Source organism: Tasmannia lanceolata, unplaced genomic scaffold (genome assembly GCF_043159265.1).
Source record: "Tasmannia lanceolata isolate RefF3 unplaced genomic scaffold, GAP_Taslan_0.1 ptg000013l, whole genome shotgun sequence".
NCBI classification, from domain to species: domain Eukaryota; kingdom Viridiplantae; phylum Streptophyta; class Magnoliopsida; order Canellales; family Winteraceae; genus Tasmannia; species Tasmannia lanceolata.
The window spans coordinates 48,157,280-48,178,393 of NW_027518690.1; the positions used below are offsets into that span (position 1 = coordinate 48,157,280).

Consider the following 21,114-nt stretch of genomic DNA (forward strand, 5'->3'; position numbering starts at 1 on the left):
GGAAGAGATTTTGAATAGCTGTTGTCACTTCTTCCCCAATGAGATACCAAAAAGCCTTGAAAAAGTCAGCATTAAACCCATCGGGCCCAGGGCTTTTGTTTCCATCCGCTTGGTGAATGACTCTTTCAATTTCTTCTTTGGAGATAGGGTCGGTAAGGGTAGAAGCTTGAAGGGGGGAGATGACCTTTAAAGGGTCAGGGACCTGCCAGAAGTGAGAGTCAGTAGAGTTGAGGGTGTTTTTGAAGTAGTTGACGAAAGCTTCTTCAATCTCTGATTTAGAGGTAGAGATTTCACCATTGGACTTTGTCATTCCGTGGACACTGTTTGATACTGCAATGTTGGGGTCCTCAAGTATAAACAAAGCGAAAACAAAGTGGTCTTTTTGCATCTCATTTTGCTTGTACTGAGCAGAATTTCTATCTTCTCACTTTGGCTCGGTTCTCAAGGACCATGAAATAGTTCTACCAAACACACATCGTATTTAATTGAAGAAATATGTGTGAAGAGGAGTTCATAACAGCACGAATCTTGCGTTGCCCAAATCCAAATCTCTCTCTACGCAATTTTAATTCCCGTTTAGGAATTCGTCATGTTCAATTCAACTCTAATGATCCAAACAATTTATTAATTATTACAAACAAAATCCCCCACACAAGGGGTGAAATCTACAACAACAAATCCATCTCTCCAAACCCATCAAACCCTAAATTGATATTAAAAGAAGAAGAAGAAAAAAACAAGGAAAGTTCAGAAAGCCCTAACTTATGTCCAACCTGTTGTTTTGGTTTCAACAGGGGATCTTAGAGGTGAACCACTCCATGACATGAAGAGGGGCTTTGATCAACTCGAGTGCTAGCTCCACTAAGATGGTCACACAAAGGCAACAAGGGCATATACATGTCAACGTTAACCTGAAAAAAAAAAAAAAACCCAGAAAGGAAAATCAAAACAAACCATCTTTCAAAACCCGAAAAGTTGTAAAGAAAAAGAAGGAAAGAGAGAACAAACCCAACAATCCAGATGAGAACGCCGATGATGGAAACAAGGAGAGAGAGAAAAGCAAAGGGGAGACCCAAGAGAAAGCCCAGAGGCCTGCAATCTCCATCGCAACACATCTTTTTCTTATTCTTCTCTGTTCTTTGGCTTCTTTTATCTCTATCTAGTATCTATTCTGTGAGGCTTTTGTTATTTTGTTTTGTTTTTTTATGACGGATAATACAAAGACACGTTTTGGTGACTGCATATGTAAGGAAAATTTGGAATTTCCTTGTGTAGGAAAAGGAAACCAGAAAAGGAGGTTTTACTGACTTATGCTCAGAATAGGAGGAAACGTCCATCCACCTCAAGCTCTTCACAAAACTGCTAGAGAAAATCTATTTTTTAAGAATAATGAGTAGAGGCAATGATAAATTCACACCCCTGTAGGATAATTCGCACCCCCATTAACGTGAATCGGCATACCCCTCCTTTCAAAGGGTGTGAATTTATCATCTCACTGGACTTTATAATAAGATTATAAGAACTGCACATGTGTGGGCCAGAATAAATTCCAATTATCAGATAATCATAAGTATCAAAGTCCGATGACTTTTGGGTACTGAATCTAAACCGTTGCTTGAGTAGTCGATAACTCAATATTCTAATAACTAATAATTTTGTTTTACACATTTCTAATTAGATGTTGATAGCATCTTGAGACTTGTAATAGTCAAGATAAGCTAATTTGCTAGACAATTTCGCGGAAAGCCATTCCGCGGCTGGCTTCCTCAGGTGAATTAAAAGTCAACCTGTTAACCTGTGTGGCTGTTCTCACATGCAAAAGCCAGCTGCGAAATGGCTTTCCGCGAAATTGACGAGCAAATCCCTTTTAAATAAATGTAGTGCCACTATCAAGATATGGTATTGCTTGCAGGACCCCTACCAGTATTCATTGATAAGAAGAAGAATTACAACTAGGGGGCTTAAATAGCCAGAAAAAGAAAGCGGAACATGCTCCCAAAAAAAAATATGGTATTGCTGGTACAAGTCCCCCACATTTATTTCCCTTTTAATACGACAACTAGTTCGATTTTGTTTCTTGCTCTAGGTTTTATCGAAGAATTCAGACTGAATTTGTTTCTTGCTCTAGTTTTTATCAAAGAACTCGAACTGGGTAAGTGGTGACTTTGAGATTGGCATACTTTTTGGCATGATGCAGTCAAGTACCCAGTTGACGTGGCTGAGTACTCGGTTGACACAATCATAACTCAGGAGAATCAAAGGAGTTTTGATTGGCTTTGTAGGGCAAAGCGCAGACTCGGACAAGAACACAGCCAAGGTAAAAATGAGTAGACTCGGAGGAGTCCATGATGATGCCGAGGAGACTCCTCTCTTAGGAGAGAAAAAGACTCCCCAATGGAAACCTTCCAATGGGGATGACCTGAGTTGCTAGTCTGGTGGTCCACCAGAACCAGCTTCTTGGTGCAATACTGACTTTAAGTGTTGGGCAAAACCTGAACTGCATGCATTTTTTTAACTCTTGTTTTCGATCCTTCCACTCCATCTCCTTGTTATCAAACTTTTCCATTGGCTGTTGGCTTCCACCCACTGTCTTTGAAAGCTCTTTGAAAGAGTTTTAAGATTAATACAGGGGTTGGAAATATCTACTACCTTTGAACCTCACCTGCTTTTGGTTCAGTATTGCCCAGGAAAAAAAATGAGAAATAGCCTAAATTCAAGCGAACCATTGCCTGGGGTGTAACTGTGGCTGCAAACAAGTGCTCAGACTGCACATCAAGAGGGGACAACAAGGTCCGGGTCGGGGTTCGATCCCAGCTTACCTACCCAAAAAAAAAAAGAGGGGTCAACAAGGTAGTCAGTTTGAGTTCTGAATTCTGTCAGATGACAGACTACAGTACTTTGTAAAAGATGAAAAAGAAAAGTAAGCAGTGACATCTCCTATATTCCAAAGGCTACAATAGATAAGAAGTTGTAAAGGAATATATTCAAAAGACAAACCACCAAACAAGGCTTCTAAACACATATATAAGAAAAAGTTCAACCTAAACAAATGATTAGTCATTGAAACAGCCCTTGCCTGGGGTTTACAAAGATTTGATTAGAATGTACAGTAGAATTCGAAGAATCAAATAGTGGCTGATTCGTTTCGTAGTTCTTGCATGAAGCGCGACTCTTCTAAGTCATCAAAAAGTCATAGCAGTTGACTTTCCAAACTTGAGTTCTCTTTCTCCATAGAAATAATACAAGCAAGCCTATCATAAACCTGTCAAAAAAGTTTTTCCAATCTCAGTTGAACATAAACTTAAACAAGCACAATGTTTATCTAGTGGAAAATTGTACCTCCGAAAGCTCTTCCTTATCCTTCTTTTCTGTAAATGAACTGTCATACCTAGATTTGACATACAATATAGTAAAGATATTGCACTTCTAGACTTGAAAGCTAATTTCAAAAGGCAATCATATTCTCTGATTTCTTTACCAGTCGCGGGGAATTCCAGCTTCATCCCGAGCTGAATAGTTGAATGGACCCTTCAACTCCACGTTGAACTCCTTTAACAAGTCTAGAGACAACCCAGTTAGTGTTCGAAGTTTGTGTTCGAATATACAGTTAGTGTTCAAAGTTTGTGTCAAATTTAAGGTTATATTTACCTTTAAAAGTGCTGCAAGGTGCACGCCCCAGTTTCTGGCACACAGACAAAAACCAGAACACACCGACTGCCACATGTGCAACCTCCTCATCAGCAATCTTAGCCACAATGTTTGATGTCCTGTGATCCCCAAAACCAACCAATTTTTTGACTAGCCTAGGCCCAGCATCAAGCCCTCTAGCCTCCTGGTAAAATTACACACAGAAACATATCCCACAACAAATAAATTAAAAGTATAATTCACTTCGGAATTTAAGCAGAATGTATCAGAATGAAGTTAAATTAATGCCTCGATCAATAGCATCATTATTCCTTTCTTTTCGTCGCTTTCTAAAGAACAGTATCTGATGCTCTTTCTATAAAATAAATGAAGTGGCTTCCATGAGAGAACGCAAGTTTTCACCACATTCTAAAGAAGACTATAGATGGATGCATGCTTCTTAAGCTAGGAAGCACGGGTACTCTCCCAGGGCTCCCGCACCCGTACCCGACATGTATGGGGTGCGGGTACGTCCGGGTACGCCCCGGGTACGTACCCCCATTTTAAAAAGAAAAAAAAAACAATTTTGGTTGTCGGGTGCGTTTAGGGTGCGCACCCACGCGCACTCGACACGTCCTGCTGCTTCTCTTTCCTCTCCTGTACTTCTCTCTCCTTTCCTGTACTCGGTATTTACATGTACACCATTTAAGTAAATGTCGATTTACATGTAAATAATGGAATACCCCCGATTTCGATTTATTAAAAATAGTTTCAAGACCCAAATCTAAAAGGAAAAAAAGTCAACTCTCTTGTTCTAGTACAAAATTCGAAGAAAAATGGTTGGGTCAAAATTTTAACTTTCTTAACTTCCAAACGGTGGGATATTTTCGAATTTTAAAAATTCATAAGTCTCTAAAAATTATACATCTTGTCAGGCACTGGTCAACACACTGGCGACAGACTTTTTTTTCTAATGAATGATGTATTGATGCCTCATGTTATGAAATATGGAACTTAATCACTTATGAAATGAAGAGTAATATTAGAATTTTCCATTTTGGTGATGTTATTGTTATTTGATTGCTCTACAATTATTTTTTAAATTTTTATACATATATAATAAAATATTAAAATATATTATTATATTTGGCGTACCCGCACCCGGTTTTTTTGGCAAATCACGTACCCACGTCTTGTGTTGTGTTGTACCCACACCCCGTACCCGTGCTTCATAGAATCTTAAGTGGCCGGTAGAATGTACTCATTGAAAAGAATGTGTTTTTCTAAATAAAAACCTGTAAACCAAAAATCACAATCATGGAATTCACTATTAAATAAAATAGATATATTTTTTAATAAAAACCTGAAAACCAAAAATCACAATCATGGAATTCACTACTAAAGAAGGGCGATGATATTTTTAACAACCCCCCCCCCCCGGGCGGCATTACGCGTACGCCCCCCTTATAATGTGATTTGACGTCAAAAAGCATTAAAGTTGCCCACTTTTCACGTCAAATCACGTTATAAGGGAAGCGCATGCGTAATGCTAATGCAAATGCAGGGGGAGTGAAAATATCATCTCCCTTAAAGAAAATAGATATTAAATGAAAGCAAATTCAGGATCTTCTAAAAAAACATTAGCTAAATGCTGGAAGAGAATACACAGATTCCATTAAAGAACTGTATGACTATTCATAATAATATCTTAAAGTCGTCACGTCCCTCCCTCCCTCCCTCACCTCAGAACGCACTTAGGAATTGATTGCTGACTGGCTTCAGTTAGCACATGCTCATTCTGTCATTAGGCACAATGCACTAGTTGACAAAAACTATAAAAAAATACAATTTGCATGGATTTCCTTACTAAACAAGAAAATACAAGTGCCAGAGCATAAACGAAGATAAACTCCTCTATGGAACAACCAACGTCAGAGGTGTGATGTAGTGCTAAAGCTTAAACTTAACTCTCCCTTTCTCTCTATCCTATTCATACTAGGAAGCCTAATCAAAGGGATGGGAGAATCTTTACATGGGTAACAAGACATCAATCCCAATACTATCCATAGGGATGGGAGAATCTTTCAACTTGATAGAACTCCACTAGTAGAACATCTCACAGGCTTCAAATTCTTTACTGAAGTACACTTCTCATAATACACAAGGCAACTGAAAATTGTAGACCATTCAATACTTATCAGCTATGATTGGTGGACACGGACACGAGTGTCATGTGTCGACACTGACACGGGGTATCAGACACGGCAAACCCCCAAAATTTAGAAACGGAGACACGGCTAAAATAGAAGGTATATATATAATCATAATTTGTCAATATGGATTCGCGTGTAGAGTTTCAACACATATGTGAGTTGTCTGACATGGCAACATCTAAAAATGTAGAAATGGTGACATGTACATACACAAAATTATTGATTATTACAGAAATACGTGTCCACACGCCCACATTAAGTCTAAGACTCCTAGCAATACATTTAAAAGTGTCCAAAGGACTATCAGACACGGCAGGACACGTGTGTTAGCACTAAATTCAAAGTGTCAGCTAAATCATAGCTTATCAGGTGTTTGCAGTGTGCACATAATGCTGGGTAGTCATTAGCATGCAAATCTGTTAGATGTTGGAGATCATCCATTTGACTTGCGAGTATATCAACAAGTCCTACTGTAGTAGACGTGAGAGAAAAAGTGGACAAGCAAAATGCTGTTTCATGATGAGACCTCTCTAGAATGTAGTAAACTGTATTTTTGATTTTTCGAAGTGAAAATATTCATCCCAGATCACTAAAGCAGGGAATACCTGAACCAGTGGAATCACAGCCAAGCGTCCAGCAACGCTTCCAGACGTTTTCTCGCACTCCCTCCAAAGCAAGTTATGGGCAGGCATATCTCCATATCTATAGGTAGAAGAAAACAGACAACAATTGTTAGTTAATGTGAAATAGTACGAAAATTGCATAAATTTCAACAGTACACCACTTTGCTGGAAAACTATGCTCAGCGATAATTTGATTCTATTGGTACCAGATTAATTACAAGATTCAACACAATATCAATGGCACATAACAGCTTATTGGAGAAATGTTTCTTTGATACTTCCAAACAAATAAAATGAGAAAAAGTGATTTTAATCAAAAAAGGCCAGATACATGTGGTATGGTTTGACATGTTAACAGACTTCTTTTTAAATGATGGATAACTGGAAAGTCACGATACATGCATTGACAGACAGAAAAACAAAACTAACACAACGAGAAGTGCTCAATCAATGAAATATGCTCTTATTGCATTGTGAAAATTTTATGAATTGAGTTTAGTAATCGACATAGCCATTTTGACATGAACCCTGTACAACCATTTCTCTACGGAATCTTGTCACTGTTCATCCTACATATCTAACAATGTATTTATCAAGAACCCCAGAACTCAACACACCTCTAACACAATTTGTATCAAGTATAACTTCAACAAAAGGAACTATTTTCTAATATAGGTTTCAATCCACAAAGGTCCATGCAGTTTGGAAAAACTTATACAATAATAAAAATCAGTAAGAGTTATTCTGACCAACCACTGAAGAAGTTGTACTTACTTAAACCCCAGCTCGGCCAGTCTCTGCGAACACCAAGTGAAATGGCGGCTCTCATCATCAGCAACATGTGCAAAATCAGAAAAGAATCCATCACCAAGAACATCTCTGAATGGAGAAAAGCGTACTACCGTATCCCACGCCAGATCTATAGCATTCAGCTCTACATGTGCGAGATTGTGGAGCATATAAGCATTCAGCGGTAGACCCGAATTCTTGGGAGCCGGTATTTCTTTAGGAGAAACCTAAATTACACACACACACAAAAAAAAATCCAATCAAACACCAAGAATCTAAAGGAACCCACAGTTACAAAGCCCAGATACATCAAAATTAGGCACTTGGGTACTAGAGCTGTCTCGCCCACATCTGAAATTATCTTAAAATGAAAGAAGTTCACCAAAATAACAACACTACGAAGATGTTCGATGAAATGCCACAAAGAATAGTTTTTTCATTGGATCAAAAGATGATACAATGGAGAAGCATAGAACAAACCAGGGAAGGATTGGGCAGACGGGCGGGGCGGTCGGGCGGTCTGGAAACTCCGAGGGGGAGATTTTCGCTGCGCCATTTGGAGTAAGCGAGATGGGAGATTCTCGATTTAGCAAGAGGGTCACTGGTGGAGAGGATTAGGGTTCCCCACTCGGCTAGAGAAGAGATCGAAGCCGTTGATATATTGTCGATTTCGAGAGAAGATGATTCTGGACCGTTGGATCCCCATCTCCTATTTTCGTTGAGAGAGCTTTCTCTCCAGCTTTGGAGGCCAGGCCATTGGCATTGAAGAGAAGAAGAGGGAGGAGATGACAAGGGTTTTGTTAACCTCAATTGAGCGGGGAGTGAGAGCATTGTCTTAAACGGCAAAACCAGGTTCCTCATGCTCTTTCGGATGCTAGTTCCCTCTGTTCTAGGGTTTAAGAATTTTGGTTCTGGAACTGATATTTGCATCCCTATTGGGCTCGTACGAATACAATATAGCTCACTGCGTATAGCTTCAGCCAGAGGAATTTATTTAAATTAAGGAGGAGAACTTACTGATAAATGGGGGTATAATCTAACGGCCATCAACCATAATGTAGGACCCATCAGCGGGGAATATGGTGATAATGCTGGGTTCCACACATAAGCAAATAGTCCCATATCGGTAAAGTAAGATGGATGGGAATGGGAATGTGAATGGGAATGGGCACCCTCTCTCCAAAGGCTAGCTTTTAGGGACGAGTTCTACCAGGTTAAAGTACCCAACAGATAATACCTTCATTTTTTATGGCCAAGTTTTTATATGGTGAGTGGGTGGGTGTTAAGGGTGTGTTTGGCATACCGTTTGAAATAGCGTTTAAAACGCCGTTTTGCAAAACGGTGTTTTGCCAAACGGCGTTTTCATGTTTGGTTGGCCAGATCAAAACGGCAAACGGAAGTATTGTGTGTTTGATTGCAAATGCCCCAAAACGGAGTTTTAGTGGTAAAATGACCAAAAAGGGCATTGTTTGGTTGGCTTCAATGTAACTCAACTACTCTCTCATTAGGCCCAATATTAAAAGGTCATTAGGATCTCATTCAAACACTATTAAAATTAAACATCATTGCCAGAAAAAAAAATGGCTATACCTTTGGGGTTCTTCCTTCTTCTTCTTAACGGCCGGATTTGCCGGATTTGATGAACGAATGGAGGCGTTGAGGCAGTGAGGAGGACGAGTGGGTTTGCAACTTTGCAAAGTAGATGAAGAAAGTAAGAAACTAGAGTTTCTTTTAATTATTTTGTCTTTAAAGAATCAAAATTAAGAGATCATATAATGATATCAGCAGCCCCTTGTTTTGAATTAAATATTAACAATTTAACAAATTTGTGTCCTCAAGAATGATATTAACACCCCCACTTTTTTGGTATTTGACGTAACACATAAAGTCGCACGCATATATGTAAAAATGGGTTTTGGTGAGGGCAAACACGTAAAAACCCACAGCCCAAAAACTCCGTTCAAAACGGCGTTTTGCAAACGGACCTCACTCCCTCCGTTTGCAAAACGCCGTTTTGAGGGTTCAAAACGGTGTTTCAAACAGTGTTTCAAATGGTGGCTGCACACCCAAACACTCCCAAACGGCCGTTTGGCCCCAAAACGGTGTTTCAAACGCCAAACGGTGTTTTAAACGGTACGCCAAACACACACTAAGTCTTTTTATAAAACTACACGACTTAAGAGGATAATCCTAACAATTCATTTGTTGGGCCACCACATAAATGGGCTGTACCCATTTGGATGAACCTAACCCTCTGATCTGTAGAGGTTTTTACAATGTAGGGTCCCCTCTTACGGACAGGAGGGTTAGAAACATCTTAGGAGATGATCTATGGTGTGTGGCCTTTAAAAAAAATACTGAATTTCAAGTGCACTCACCCTATAAAATCTCCTAAATGACCTATGTGAATGTGAGTCATGTCCGTCGAAGTGTCCACTTAGAATTTTGGAAAGGAATTTGCTAGGTACCATGGCAGAAGGAATTTTGCGGGCCAGCTGTTGCATGAGAGAGCACCCACCTCATATGAATGAAATGAAAAAGAAAATCTGTTGAAAAGTGATCTGTGTGTTGCTGCTCTCTCAGCAGGCCTTTCGAGGGCCTTCTGCAACGGTCTCTAGCAATTCCCTTTTGGAAAATGTTAAAATATTTTGTCCACTGTTAGTCTGTTTGTCCATAGTATTCACTCAAATCAGCCTTTATCTGCCAACAATTCCATATACAATAAAGCTTGTAAAAATGTGAATTAATCTGAACTGCATGTAAGCATCTAGCCTCTGGGCTTAAGTTAATACCTAAATCGTTGGGGCTTTGGATCAGAGAGAGAGAGAGAGAGAGAGAGAGAGAGATTTTGATTAAGGATTTTATACGAAAAAAGTACGCCTAATTAATACTCTTTCATTTACAATATTAGTATTTTCATACATAACCAAACTTCAATCAGATTTAGAATCAATGACGAATTTTGATAAGAAAAAATATTGAGGATTAGCTTAAAAAATTGCAAGGGGACCAATTCAATTGAAAATGTCATAACCAATGGTTGTTCTTCTTGCAGTCCTTGCTGCCAATTCTCTATTCTCTACCAACACAAAGGAGATGCAAATCACAATACAAACGTGTCGAACCTGAAATTATTTACCTCTTGGATCCTTGACAACACCCAATAGTCAAAATATAAACATTATAACGAAAGAGGAGCACAGTTTGCCGCACATAGAACACTTTCTTCATGACTGATGAAAGCACTATGGTGCAGGCCAGGGGAAGAGAATAAGAAGAAAATGAAGAAGAGAAGAAGATAAGAAGAAACGAAGAAGAATAGGAGTAAAAGAAAGGGGAAAGAAAGGGAAAAAGGAGGGAGGAGGAGGAAGGAGGAGAAGAATAGAAAGAGAAATTTAGGGGAGAAATCTGTAATCAATATTATTCCAAAAGCCTCCTGTCTCCTACATCAGCCTACATACAGGCAACTGAAAATAAAATTACATGAAAAAAATCCCTAAAACTATATAGCATAAAAGTAAAATAATATGAAAAAAGTCTTATTGAGCAAATATGCCACTTATTGGGTCCCACACACCCATGATCCTCATCACACAACCAACATAAGTGCCTAAGAAGAAATTTTCACCATACATCAAAGCTCAAAATCACTCAATTTCTAACAAGCCCCACAAATGGATATTCATTTTAATGTCAAATCATCATTAACACCTCTACTATGATATAATCATCATATCCCCGAGCAATCATATGACATCTTAAAATATTACAAGAGCCTAAAATTAAAGATGCATTAACTTTTACTCAGTGCTAACAAACTTAAAAGATAAGTTGATCTCTCACTAATGATAATTCAAGATATCTGACTTAAATATGCATTAAGGGGTTTACACCCTTCTAATTTCGGATTGTACCGCTTTCTTAAGCTTTTGTTTTTCTTGCCTCTGCCAATTTAGATTAATAAGCAAGTAGGCATGACAGCTCTATTAGCTCTTTGTCACATGAATAAGTGTTTGTAAAATGGGTGGTATTATGTGATGCATAGTACAATTATGAGAATGTTGCTGAAATGCTGACACAAAAAGGAATGATGCATGAAAAGACTACAAAATTGATGTGTAAATTACTTGGGAAGAAAGTCTTCAATTTAACACAAAAATGATTCCATTCAGAAAGTCTCTCCCCTTCCAATTTATTGGAATCGTGGGGATTGCTACGAATTTAATAAGTTATAAAACATCTGGTTCAAATGGCTCTCACGGGCTGTTTCTTTTAAAAATATGGATTGATAGAAAAAAATCAATCTCAACTGGCAATTATACCTTTGGTCTAAGTCACTAAGCAATCTTTAAAGGGATCCTACAATTCCACGTTATCCCAGAAATCCTACTATGTTCAATACCACGACCTCTCTATCAACATCAAATAACAAAAAAGGAAAAAACAGGTTACAAATAAGCTCTGTATAAACAGTGGCCTTAGGGAGGCCGATGGTTCAAAGGTTTCAGGTAAGAGATGAGAAGGAAGCATGACTATGATATCGGAAATAACAAACTCAAGCAGTGAAAATAAACAGGAAAAGAAACTAAAAAAGTCATGACTCTAACCAAATAAAAAAAGAATTGTTAGGGAGCCAAAATGAATTTCTAGAGCTAAACATACCGTTGAAATTAGTAGTTAAACTGAGTTAACTAACTCATCAGTCAGAAGACCAATATCATTAAAGCAAAAGAATGGGATATCGATCTTCACTATTCGCTTATCACGTGGGGCCTGCAGTTGTAGAATGGATTGTAGCCTTTGATGTGAATTACCATCTTCTTGATGTGAAACACCACATTGCGGCTCTGAACCGTATGATAACAAGAATGTCGAAAGAGTTACTACAGGATCAAGAGTGGAGCAAATTGCTGAAACTAAGATGAACAGAAGCAGTTAGTGATGTACATTGGTTACTTTGGGACAGGAATGATAAGCAAAACCATCGTTTGGATCACAATCCTACAATAACATACAAATTCACATGGGAAACATTTCGAAAATAAGACTAACATGGGTACCACCCACCCTTAGTACTTTTTGTTCTTTTAATGAACGAGGCAAGCAGTCTTAGTTATGCTTACAGCCTTCACCGACTTCAAATCTGAATAAGAGGGCAATAATCCTTTTCTTCAGAGGAAGATGAGGCTCTCGGAGTTAACAAGGAGTGCTGTACCACTGCCCCACCCTTCCCAAGAAGGAATGATCGTCTCAAGAATCAATCCAGGTGTACCAATTGCGGGTCTTCTGGTCCTGCAAACAGGTCACAAACAATTGATTACTTCAGTTGTTAATGTTATTTTGGGTTTCATAAGAATCAATCAAGGTGTACCAATTGCAGGTATTCCTACAATGACGAAGGTTCAGAAGGAGAAGCTATTCTCGATGCAGCAAGCAACGCAGAATCAGAATATGTGGGCCAGGAAGATTAAGGATTTTAGACTCATAAGTCTAAGCAATAGCTTATATAAGATTCTAGCAAAAAAGCTTGTGGGACGCTTAAAGTCAATGATGTTTTATAAATTGTAATAGGGGTCGAATTGTTTCAGACCGTAAATCGTAAGATATATATATATATATATATATATATGTTATAAACAAATTAAAGAATAAAGATAGCCAATCATTCATTTCTTTCCAAATTCATTAATTCAAATAGATACTACATGATTAGCCATTCAATATTGTAATACGAATGGTTTGCTAACAAACTTAATACATACTAATCATCTATTTCTCACCCAAACCCATGCATATTGTATAATAATCTTAAAGAAAAATATCAATCCTTACAAGAAGCCTTCCAAAAGACGCAAGATCATATCAATTGTCAAAGTCTCAAACATCAAATATCAATCATAAAAGACTGGATTCGTCAGTGTTGTCTTCATTATAATCGTCTCCCACATCGATGTAAGTAATGCCCTCAAGCACCTGCACTATGATTGACTGGTTCGATTTGTTCGAACTCCTACTCCTCTGTCTTCGGTTCCGTAGGCTTCTTGTAATGTAGGAAGTAAATGAGGTCTTTCAAAAGAAGGTCCTATTTTCTTTTATACAAAACTTAATTTGGATAAATCATATGAATCGTATGATTTACGATCGAATCATTAGATTCAATAAAAAATCGTAAGAATCATACAAATTAAAATTTGATCGCGGGATTCAAATAATCATGCATGAGATTTGATTTAAAGTGTAAATCGTAAGATTTTCAAAACATGAATGGTCTCAATTATCTCTCCATTCCAAGGAGCATTTGTGAATGACAGACAGATCCTATATGGGGTTCTTATCACCAAAGAATGCTTGGAATCATGGCACGAGAAGAAAATCTCAGGAGTGGTATGCAAAATTGATTTCGAGAAGGCGTATGATCATGTGGACTGGACGTTTGTGGATTACATGATAGGACAAATAAGATTTGAGTGACATGGAGGAAATTGATAATGGTTTGCATTTCAAACCCTTCATTCTCACCCTTTTCATCTAAAGGATTTTTTCAAAGCTCAAGGGGCTTAAGACAAGGTGATCTGCTCTCCCATTTTCTCTTCACGATCGTAGGACAAGCTTTGAGCAAGATGTTAGTGAGAGCTGAGGAGCATTGAGCAGGACATTAGTGAGACTTGAGGCAAATGGAATGGGTCAGATTTAGCGGTTTGGGTTCCATTCCACATCATCAGTTTGCAGATGACGCTATTTATGTAACGCAACCAAGGTTCAGATCCATAATCTCCATGTTATTCTGAGATGATTTGAAGTGGTTTCAAGCTTGAAAATCAACCTGGGTAAAAGAACAATAGCAGGAAGCAATGTGGATCATAATCATTTGCAGAGCATAGCCGAAGTTTTGGGTGGTTTGACATCTTCTATTCCTTTCTCTCTTTTGAAATTTTCTTTATAGTGAACTAGACTCAAGTATGCCTAAATAATGGAGGTTTACTAATTAGAAATTCCATCAAAAGGAATAAGGCTCTCTTTGGGAAATGGCTTTGGTGCTTCGAAACTAAATAGAATGCTCTTAGAGGGAAGTGATCAAAAGCAAGCATGCGGAAACTAGGGATGAGGGGAGGTTGGTATGTTTAGTAGAGATCAAAAAAAGACAGGATACGTGGAAGCGAAACGAGGTCTCTCTGTTGGAGTGGGTTTTTTTTTTTTTTTTTTTTTGGGGGGGGGGGTGGGGGGATTTAGCGGTTTGGGTTCCATTCCACATCATCAGTTTGCAGATGACGCTATTTATGTAACGCAACCAAGGTTCAGATCCATAATCTCCATGTTATTCTGAGATGATTTGAAGTGGTTTCAAGCTTGAAAATCAACCTGGGTAAAAGAACAATAGCAGGAAGCAATGTGGATCATAATCATTTGCAGAGCATAGCCGAAGTTTTGGGTGGTTTGACATCTTCTATTCCTTTCTCTCTTTTGAAATTTTCTTTATAGTGAACTAGACTCAAGTATGCCTAAATAATGGAGGTTTACTAATTAGAAATTCCATCAAAAGGAATAAGGCTCTCTTTGGGAAATGGCTTTGGTGCTTCGAAACTAAATAGAATGCTCTTAGAGGGAAGTGATCAAAAGCAAGCATGCGGAAACTAGGGATGAGGGGAGGTTGGTATGTTTAGTAGAGATAAAAAAAAGACAGGATACGTGGAAGCGAAACGAGGTGTCTCTGTTGGAGTGGGTTTTTTTTTTTTTTTTTTTTTTTGGGGGGGGGGCGAGGGGGGTGCATCACTCATAAAAGCAGCATTAGCAAGCATTCCCATCTATCAGTTCTAAGTCTTTCAATGCCCAATGAGTGTTAATAATAGAACGGGTTTTTGCAAAAGAAGTCCTCTACTTTGCTTTATTTGCACAAACAGTCTTGTAGTTTCACAATTTGCAAATAGGGTCACTACCTTTGAGTGAATTTTGCAAATCAGGTCATGCCATCAATTTGTGACCAAAATGCCCATGGTTTTTTTGACTAGTAAACGACCAAACTTTCCTTTTATATAAAAAGATGAAAAATACCTAGTAAAAGGACCAAAATACCCATGAAGCTCAGTGATATGATTTGATAGGTGGGTCCCACTAACCCAATTCAAATCCATGTATCAAGTGAGGCCCACCATTTTGCCTATCAACGGCTATAATATCGTGAAATTTTTATGATAGTTTTTAATTTCAATTTTCCTTTTTTTTTTGAAATGTATCTTATATTTTCTTAAATGGTATATTTTTAAATAATTTTTTTTTTTTTTTTGAATGGTATTTTAAATAATTTTATTTTTATCTTGTTTTCAAGATAAAACCCCAAAAATATTTTAAAAAATCTAATCAATCCCGAGATTTTTCCTTGCCGAGAAATTCTCAAGAACGATATTTGTGACTTAGGTTTGCCATGCCTAACTTACCAGATTCATAGAAAGCAAACTAAGTCAAGCCAGATCAATTCAGAACTGAATCAGACTCTTTATTAATTGAGGCCAAATCCCAATTGTATCAAGTTGGGGCTGAACAATAATTGTGACATGTTCAACTTGATAAGATGCAAAAATGCATATACATGAAACAAACCAATAACATACTACATAATACCAATACAAGCAATTGATTGAAGTGGTATCCACAAAACTTACCTGCACGATGATTACTTGTCTTCATGATTGGATATTTGTATAGACCATGACAAATACATACTACATAATATAAATACAAGCAATTGATTGAAGTGGTTGCCACAAAACTTACCTGCATACACAATGATCTCTGAGCTTCATGTTTGCACATTTGTATAGACCATGACAGCATGAAGGCATATAGCCAGGTTGCAACACAGAACAAATGACCGTGCACAAAAGTACAGCGCACATTTCATGGCTTAAAAAGAAATGGTCACTTAAGAAACAAGCCTCTCCAACCACATTTTCTACACAATATGGGAACTCCATGCAATCAGTCATATTTAGTCCCAAAAGATAATCCCCAACGCTTAATTGACTTTTTTTTAAAACAGAAAGGGGGGGTTGGTGTGTGTGGGTGTGGGAGGGTGTTTTTTTAGATAAGGTCACGTATGAACTTATATAAAATAACAAAGATATCCAAAAGCAAGTACAACAGTGCAAGGTCACGTATTAGCACAGAACCATATTGCAAATTGTGATAACCACGAAGGTCAAATTATGCTTTGTATTTCATTATCAGACTCAAATATATGAAGAAGAGTTCAAAAAAAAAAATGATGTGAAAGTCGCCAATCATAAAGATCAAGATTTTGAGAAATAAGATATGAGTCATGCAACAAACAAAAATCTAAAGGAATTTGTTCCCACCATGATTTATTCCTACCTGAATTAAACCCATTCAATTCCTAGGTGAATGAGCTGCATCCGATCCCGCAGATGAACTTTCGCTGTCAGACTCTGTACAGCACTCATTGAAAAAAACCAATATTCAATCTGACTTTCAACAAGACCACACTTTAGATGATATTAGAGTGTTTTCACAGATACACCAAACACACAACCATAGTAAATTTGATCACAATTAAGCTAATTGTAGAGTAAAAGAGTACCACTTGAAGAGGATCCGGAGTCACTGCTAGAGCTATTTGAACTACTTGATCTACTTGCATTATGCCCATGTGTTTCTCCTTGCACAGGAGATGAGGAAGATACATTCTTTTCATCTGATGTACCCCATGGATTTCAAAAAATCATGCCATAACAAATACGTTGACTCATGAATGGCACAGAATAACTACCAAAAATAAGCCTCATGTTTTCAAAAGCTATATACCTGTTTTACCACCCTTTGGTGCCTTCACAGCGACTGTAACTTGGTCCTGTAAAGAACAAAACAATTTTGAAGTAGGCACTAACTCATTCAAAAAAGGAGAAAATAATGAGATAAGTGATTCTGTGGCTAACCGTTTCTAGCACATTCTGCTTAATTTCACGTCTAGCTTGAATAGCAAGCTCAGCTTTCCTCTTGTTCTTGCTCAAACTCTTCTTATAATTGGTCACAAACCTGTCAAGTTCCCAAAGGGTCTCTGCATCGAAGCTATCAATATCCACTTCAATCTCATCATCATGCTGGCTAAGTCCTGAATTCCTCTTCTTAATTATCTGGACAATGTTATCAAGCTTTTCTGAAGGCAAATTCAGAAGGTTCGTGCTCAGTCTCCGCTTCTCGTCATAGGTCATGTCCCGTTTGTGGGGATCCTTGGCTTTTGGCTTCTTTGGAGCAGCAACCCGACCAGTCGGAGTGTAATTTGTGGGATTCATAGGATTCATTTTGGAATCAGGACGTAGTGACGTTGATTCTGATCTATCAAGAGTCCTACTAAATTCAGGAGGAGCCTTTTTCATCATATGGGTTGGGGTTGGGAGACCAGCATTTTGGTCTACAAATATCGGATTGAGATTATACTCAGCTTGTATAACCGCCCATCGTTCATCGAATATCTTCGCCAGCTGATCCGCCATGATATGCACATCCTGCCCTTTAGGGTTATATGTCATCGCATTACGAAACGTCAATCTAACATCCTCCGCAAATTCCCTAGGGAACTTGTACCAATTCGTATTCAGCCTCGACTTCACGGTGCCAAGGTCCATCGGGTGCTTTATAATGCTGTAATAATCATGAAGTCCAAGCCCCTTAACATCAACAGGGGTATTAAACACCCACCCATGTTTGTGCTTCATCAATTTTGAAAGCAAATTTTCGCAATGCTTGAAAACTTGTCTGGTATGCTTGTCCACCACCATCCCATAATCCCCTTCCCCTTTTCCATTGGATTTCAACTTCTTGTTACTATCAGGAGGCGGGAACTTCTCCTTCCCCAAAACAAATTCTGAATTGCGATAGTACTGATTAGCCTTGGGGGTCCTCTTCTCCTTCTCAAATACATCACTCATGCCAGCCTGGCAGTTCTCTACCACTGAAACACTCAGCTGGTTCAACGCCCGCAATTCCTGTGGGCCCCTCGAAGCGACCTCGAAATTCAAATTCCCTCTCTTCCCACCACCATTATCCAACCCATCATTCTCAGACATCTGAGAATGACTGTAACCAACTCCAGAGTAACCAGTGAGCTGCATTTCCCTAGACTCGAGCTTCTTCCCGAGATTTCGCACCTGATCAAGCTCATTCATAAGCTTCCGCCTAATCTCCCTAATCTCCTGTTTTGACCTAGAGGATAGACTAATGGTAACAAGGTTCTCTGGCCGGAGGAAAGACGGCCGGACGGAATTTGGCTCGCGGGCATTGGCCACGGTGACAGAGACTTGCCGGAGACTGGATGAATCATCGGAAGTGGCGTCGAAGCGAGAAAGAGTTTGGTGCTGAAATGAATTGCCATCATTTGTGGTGGAAGTTAGGGTTTGAGAAAGGGGCTGAAAAGGGGGATTTGAGGGCTTGTTTTGGGATTTTCTGGTGTAGACTTTGCTCTCTGTCCATCTGTGTTTCTCGCGAGAACCATCGCCACCGTTCCCAACCAAAGGCCCCGTCGCCATACATGTAATGAACAATCCCTAACCCTAATTCGCCCTTTTTTATCTTGTGTTACTGGATAAATGAAACCCTAAGTTAGGAAATGCTATGGTGTAAAAGGAAAAACCCTGATTCGACGGGGTAAAGAACATGAGGATATTAGGGTTTATACCTGAATGAAGAAAAAGGGAACATAAAGAAAAAGTTAGGGTTTTCTAACCTTTTTGAACCCATCCTGCTATAGTCTGATTTTGGGGAAGTACAACTGTACAAAGCATTTTGAGTGACGTTGTTCGGAGGAGTCGAATTTAAGGCGGTAAAGAGGGTGGGGCCCACAATAAATCAACAGGTGTCATATCCATTTATGATCCAAGTCGTTCGATTTTCGCTCCCCCTGTAGGATGATGCGCCCCCCTCTTAACGTGATTTGACGTCAAAAAGAGTAAAGTCTGCTCACAATTCACTTAAAATGAGGCGCATCATCCTACAGGGAGGGCGAAAAATTCAGTGCTAAAAAACAAGAGGTTAATAAAATTGAAGACGACTCCATTTGTCCTTTTTCAACAAAGTGCGTTCCTTATGTTTTAGTAATTTGACAAGGGCAATGATATTTTCACCCCCGTTAGAGTACGCATGCGCCCCACTTTTAATGTGAGTTGACGTCAAAAAAACGTTAAAGTTGCACGTCAAATCACTTTACAAGGGGAGCGCATGCGTACTGCAGAGGGGTGAAAATATCATCTCCCTCTCACAGACCTAGCTTGTCTTTTCATTTTTAGTTGGCTTGTGGGAGGTTTTTGCAAACTCTAATAACCTTTGACAGCTCTTAAAATAATAAAAGACAAGGCGGGTTAGTGCAAATATCAAAACATGGTTGTGCTGATTCCATTTCCCTAATTTTATATCTGTCAGCGCTATTTTCATGTTTGTATGGCCCTTATAATTGAAATTTTGCTCACATGGACTGATAGGGGCGCCCTTGTAACTGGTTTTTTGCAAGGGCGCCCTTCAGTCTATCATTCCTCAAAAAGCTGCTATCATTGTTATTTGCCCATTAAGCAGGGGTCTGTCGTTAATCATTTAGCCAAGGAAAGAATTTGGGATCCGGTTTAGTAAAATATGAAAGTAAAATGACAAAAATACCCTTATCGAACAGTTAAATTTTCACACAAATGTTGTCCATCATTCATCGAGACCATTATCACTTGACTATTGATCCTAGTCATTTTCATATAGAAACTATTCCAAAACAGTTTTTACATTATGATCCAAACCATTTCGTATAGATGGGGAATGCACCAAAGTTGAGTCCCATATGTCATAATAGCTTTGTTGGAGGCTATAGATTATTACATTTTTAGTTTCTAACAATCGTTTTAAGGACTAGAAAAATAGATAGTAGAATCTTGCAATGAAATTGAATTTTTATGGAAGGTTAAGAGCCCTTACAGGTAAATTTCGTAAGGGTAGAAGTGTCCAAATCTTGGGGTGGAAGACGATCGCTAAAGATGGGCCGCAGTTCAAAATGCACCCTCATTGGATGATCCTAACCCTTTAATTTGTAGAGACGTTGCTAAAGTATTAAAGATAAATAACACCTTTCTCCAACAGCTTAAGCTTTTGGAGAAGTTGGTTAGTTAACATTTTTTTCTCTTCTAAGAAATGAAATTTGGATATCCAAAATTCTACATAGTATCAGAGCCAAAGGTCTCGATTTCAAACCTCCCGGATAGCAAAAATTCACATGCGATAGTCGACCCAAAATGAGACCACATGTGCCACGTGTTTGCCAAATTGGCCACACGTGTGGGGAGAGTTAAAGTATAAAAGATAAATAATGCCTTTCTCCAACAGCTTAAGCTTTTGGAGAAGTTGGTTAGTTAACAGACGTTCTTGATGAATATAAACCATTGCTTTTGTATATTCTCAGTGGCCATTTAGTAGTCATGATTTGAAGTATGCATGGTTTTGTTCTCTTTGTTTCATCCATAGCAATGCAAATAAGTAATTTCGATCATTGAGCACCTAGCCCACTAGTTGTTTGGATCTCACATCCATGCCTCCTATGCCCCTTGCGGAAACCAAAAATAAAAAATTTATTTTACCATTGATCAGAAAAGTGACTTTCAGGAGCCAAAAATGGCCTCTAACCGTTGATTGTAAAAGTGATTTTCTATAAAGTCGTTTCTGAATGGGTAGCTTTTTTTACCCGGGAATTTTGTAGTGAGGCCCCGGATTGAACCCAAAGATTTTATTAAAGAAATCCAATGGGTAAGGGCCCAGACAGGCTTACAAGACAAAGAGCACATATATAATCTAAAGGCTGCAAAAAATAAGAAAATCAATTA

The 21,114-nt window shown here is 38.5% G+C and overlaps 3 protein-coding genes across 4 annotated transcripts; all 3 read right to left on the minus strand.

Moving 5' to 3' along the window:
• Positions 1 to 608: 608 nt before the first annotated feature.
• On the minus strand, positions 609 to 1,442 carry LOC143890389 (signaling peptide TAXIMIN 1). Its single transcript, XM_077395037.1, has 2 exons — positions 1,009 to 1,442; positions 609 to 911 (listed from the first exon to the last, which is right to left on the minus strand). The coding sequence occupies exons 1-2, from the start codon at positions 1,113 to 1,115 to the stop codon at positions 788 to 790; spliced, it is 231 nt and encodes a 76-aa protein (XP_077251152.1). The 5' UTR covers positions 1,116 to 1,442; the 3' UTR covers positions 609 to 787.
• Positions 1,443 to 1,968: 526 nt separating this feature from the next.
• LOC143890388 (diiron containing four-helix bundle family ferritin protein, putative (Protein of unknown function DUF455)) lies at positions 1,969 to 8,237 on the minus strand. 2 transcript variants are annotated; one of them, XR_013255183.1, is made up of 8 exons: positions 7,733 to 8,237; positions 7,238 to 7,479; positions 6,446 to 6,542; positions 3,649 to 3,832; positions 3,479 to 3,560; positions 3,340 to 3,388; positions 3,077 to 3,262; positions 1,969 to 2,819 (listed from the first exon to the last, which is right to left on the minus strand). XR_013255183.1 is itself a non-coding variant. In XM_077395036.1 (7 exons), the coding sequence occupies exons 1-7, from the start codon at positions 8,180 to 8,182 to the stop codon at positions 3,191 to 3,193; spliced, it is 1,176 nt and encodes a 391-aa protein (XP_077251151.1). In that variant the 5' UTR covers positions 8,183 to 8,237; the 3' UTR covers positions 2,916 to 3,190. The 2 variants fall into 2 exon arrangements, 1 of the variants encoding a protein (XP_077251151.1); XM_077395036.1 differs by lacking the exon at positions 1,969 to 2,819 and having other exon boundaries at positions 2,916 to 3,262.
• Positions 8,238 to 12,150: 3,913 nt separating this feature from the next.
• Positions 12,151 to 19,047, minus strand: LOC143890390 (transcription factor GTE4-like). Its single transcript, XM_077395038.1, has 6 exons — positions 18,987 to 19,047; positions 17,200 to 18,841; positions 17,069 to 17,114; positions 16,845 to 16,958; positions 16,619 to 16,692; positions 12,151 to 12,544 (listed from the first exon to the last, which is right to left on the minus strand). Exons 2-5 carry the CDS (start codon positions 18,787 to 18,789, stop codon positions 16,634 to 16,636), a joined length of 1,809 nt encoding a protein of 602 aa, XP_077251153.1. The 5' UTR covers positions 18,790 to 18,841; positions 18,987 to 19,047; the 3' UTR covers positions 12,151 to 12,544; positions 16,619 to 16,633.
• Between the last annotated feature and the right edge of the window lie 2,067 nt (positions 19,048 to 21,114).

What these genes read in the sequence shown, in the direction of transcription:
- LOC143890389 (XM_077395037.1), bottom strand. Translation starts at nt 1,115, where the DNA reads ATGTGTTGCGATGGAGATTGCAGGCCTCTGGGCTTTCTCTTGGGTCTC. An exon ending in GTTCTCATCTGGATTGTTGG is followed by an intron (nt 912 to 1,008) that starts GTTTGTTCTCTC and finishes TTTTTTTTTCAG; the next exon opens with GTTAACGTTGACATGTATAT.
- LOC143890388 (XM_077395036.1), bottom strand. Translation starts at nt 8,182, where the DNA reads ATGCAAATATCAGTTCCAGAACCAAAATTCTTAAACCCTAGAACAGAG. An exon ending in CTGGCCGAGCTGGGGTTTAA is followed by an intron (nt 6,543 to 7,237) that starts GTAAGTACAACT and finishes TTCTACCTATAG; the next exon opens with ATATGGAGATATGCCTGCCC. An exon ending in GCTGGAATTCCCCGCGACTG is followed by an intron (nt 3,389 to 3,478) that starts GTAAAGAAATCA and finishes TGTCAAATCTAG; the next exon opens with GTATGACAGTTCATTTACAG.
- LOC143890390 (XM_077395038.1), bottom strand. Translation starts at nt 18,789, where the DNA reads ATGGCGACGGGGCCTTTGGTTGGGAACGGTGGCGATGGTTCTCGCGAG. An exon ending in ACCAAAGGGTGGTAAAACAG is followed by an intron (nt 16,959 to 17,068) that starts GTATATAGCTTT and finishes GGGGTACATCAG; the next exon opens with ATGAAAAGAATGTATCTTCC. An exon ending in CTCCGGATCCTCTTCAAGTG is followed by an intron (nt 16,693 to 16,844) that starts GTACTCTTTTAC and finishes AGTGCTGTACAG; the next exon opens with AGTCTGACAGCGAAAGTTCA.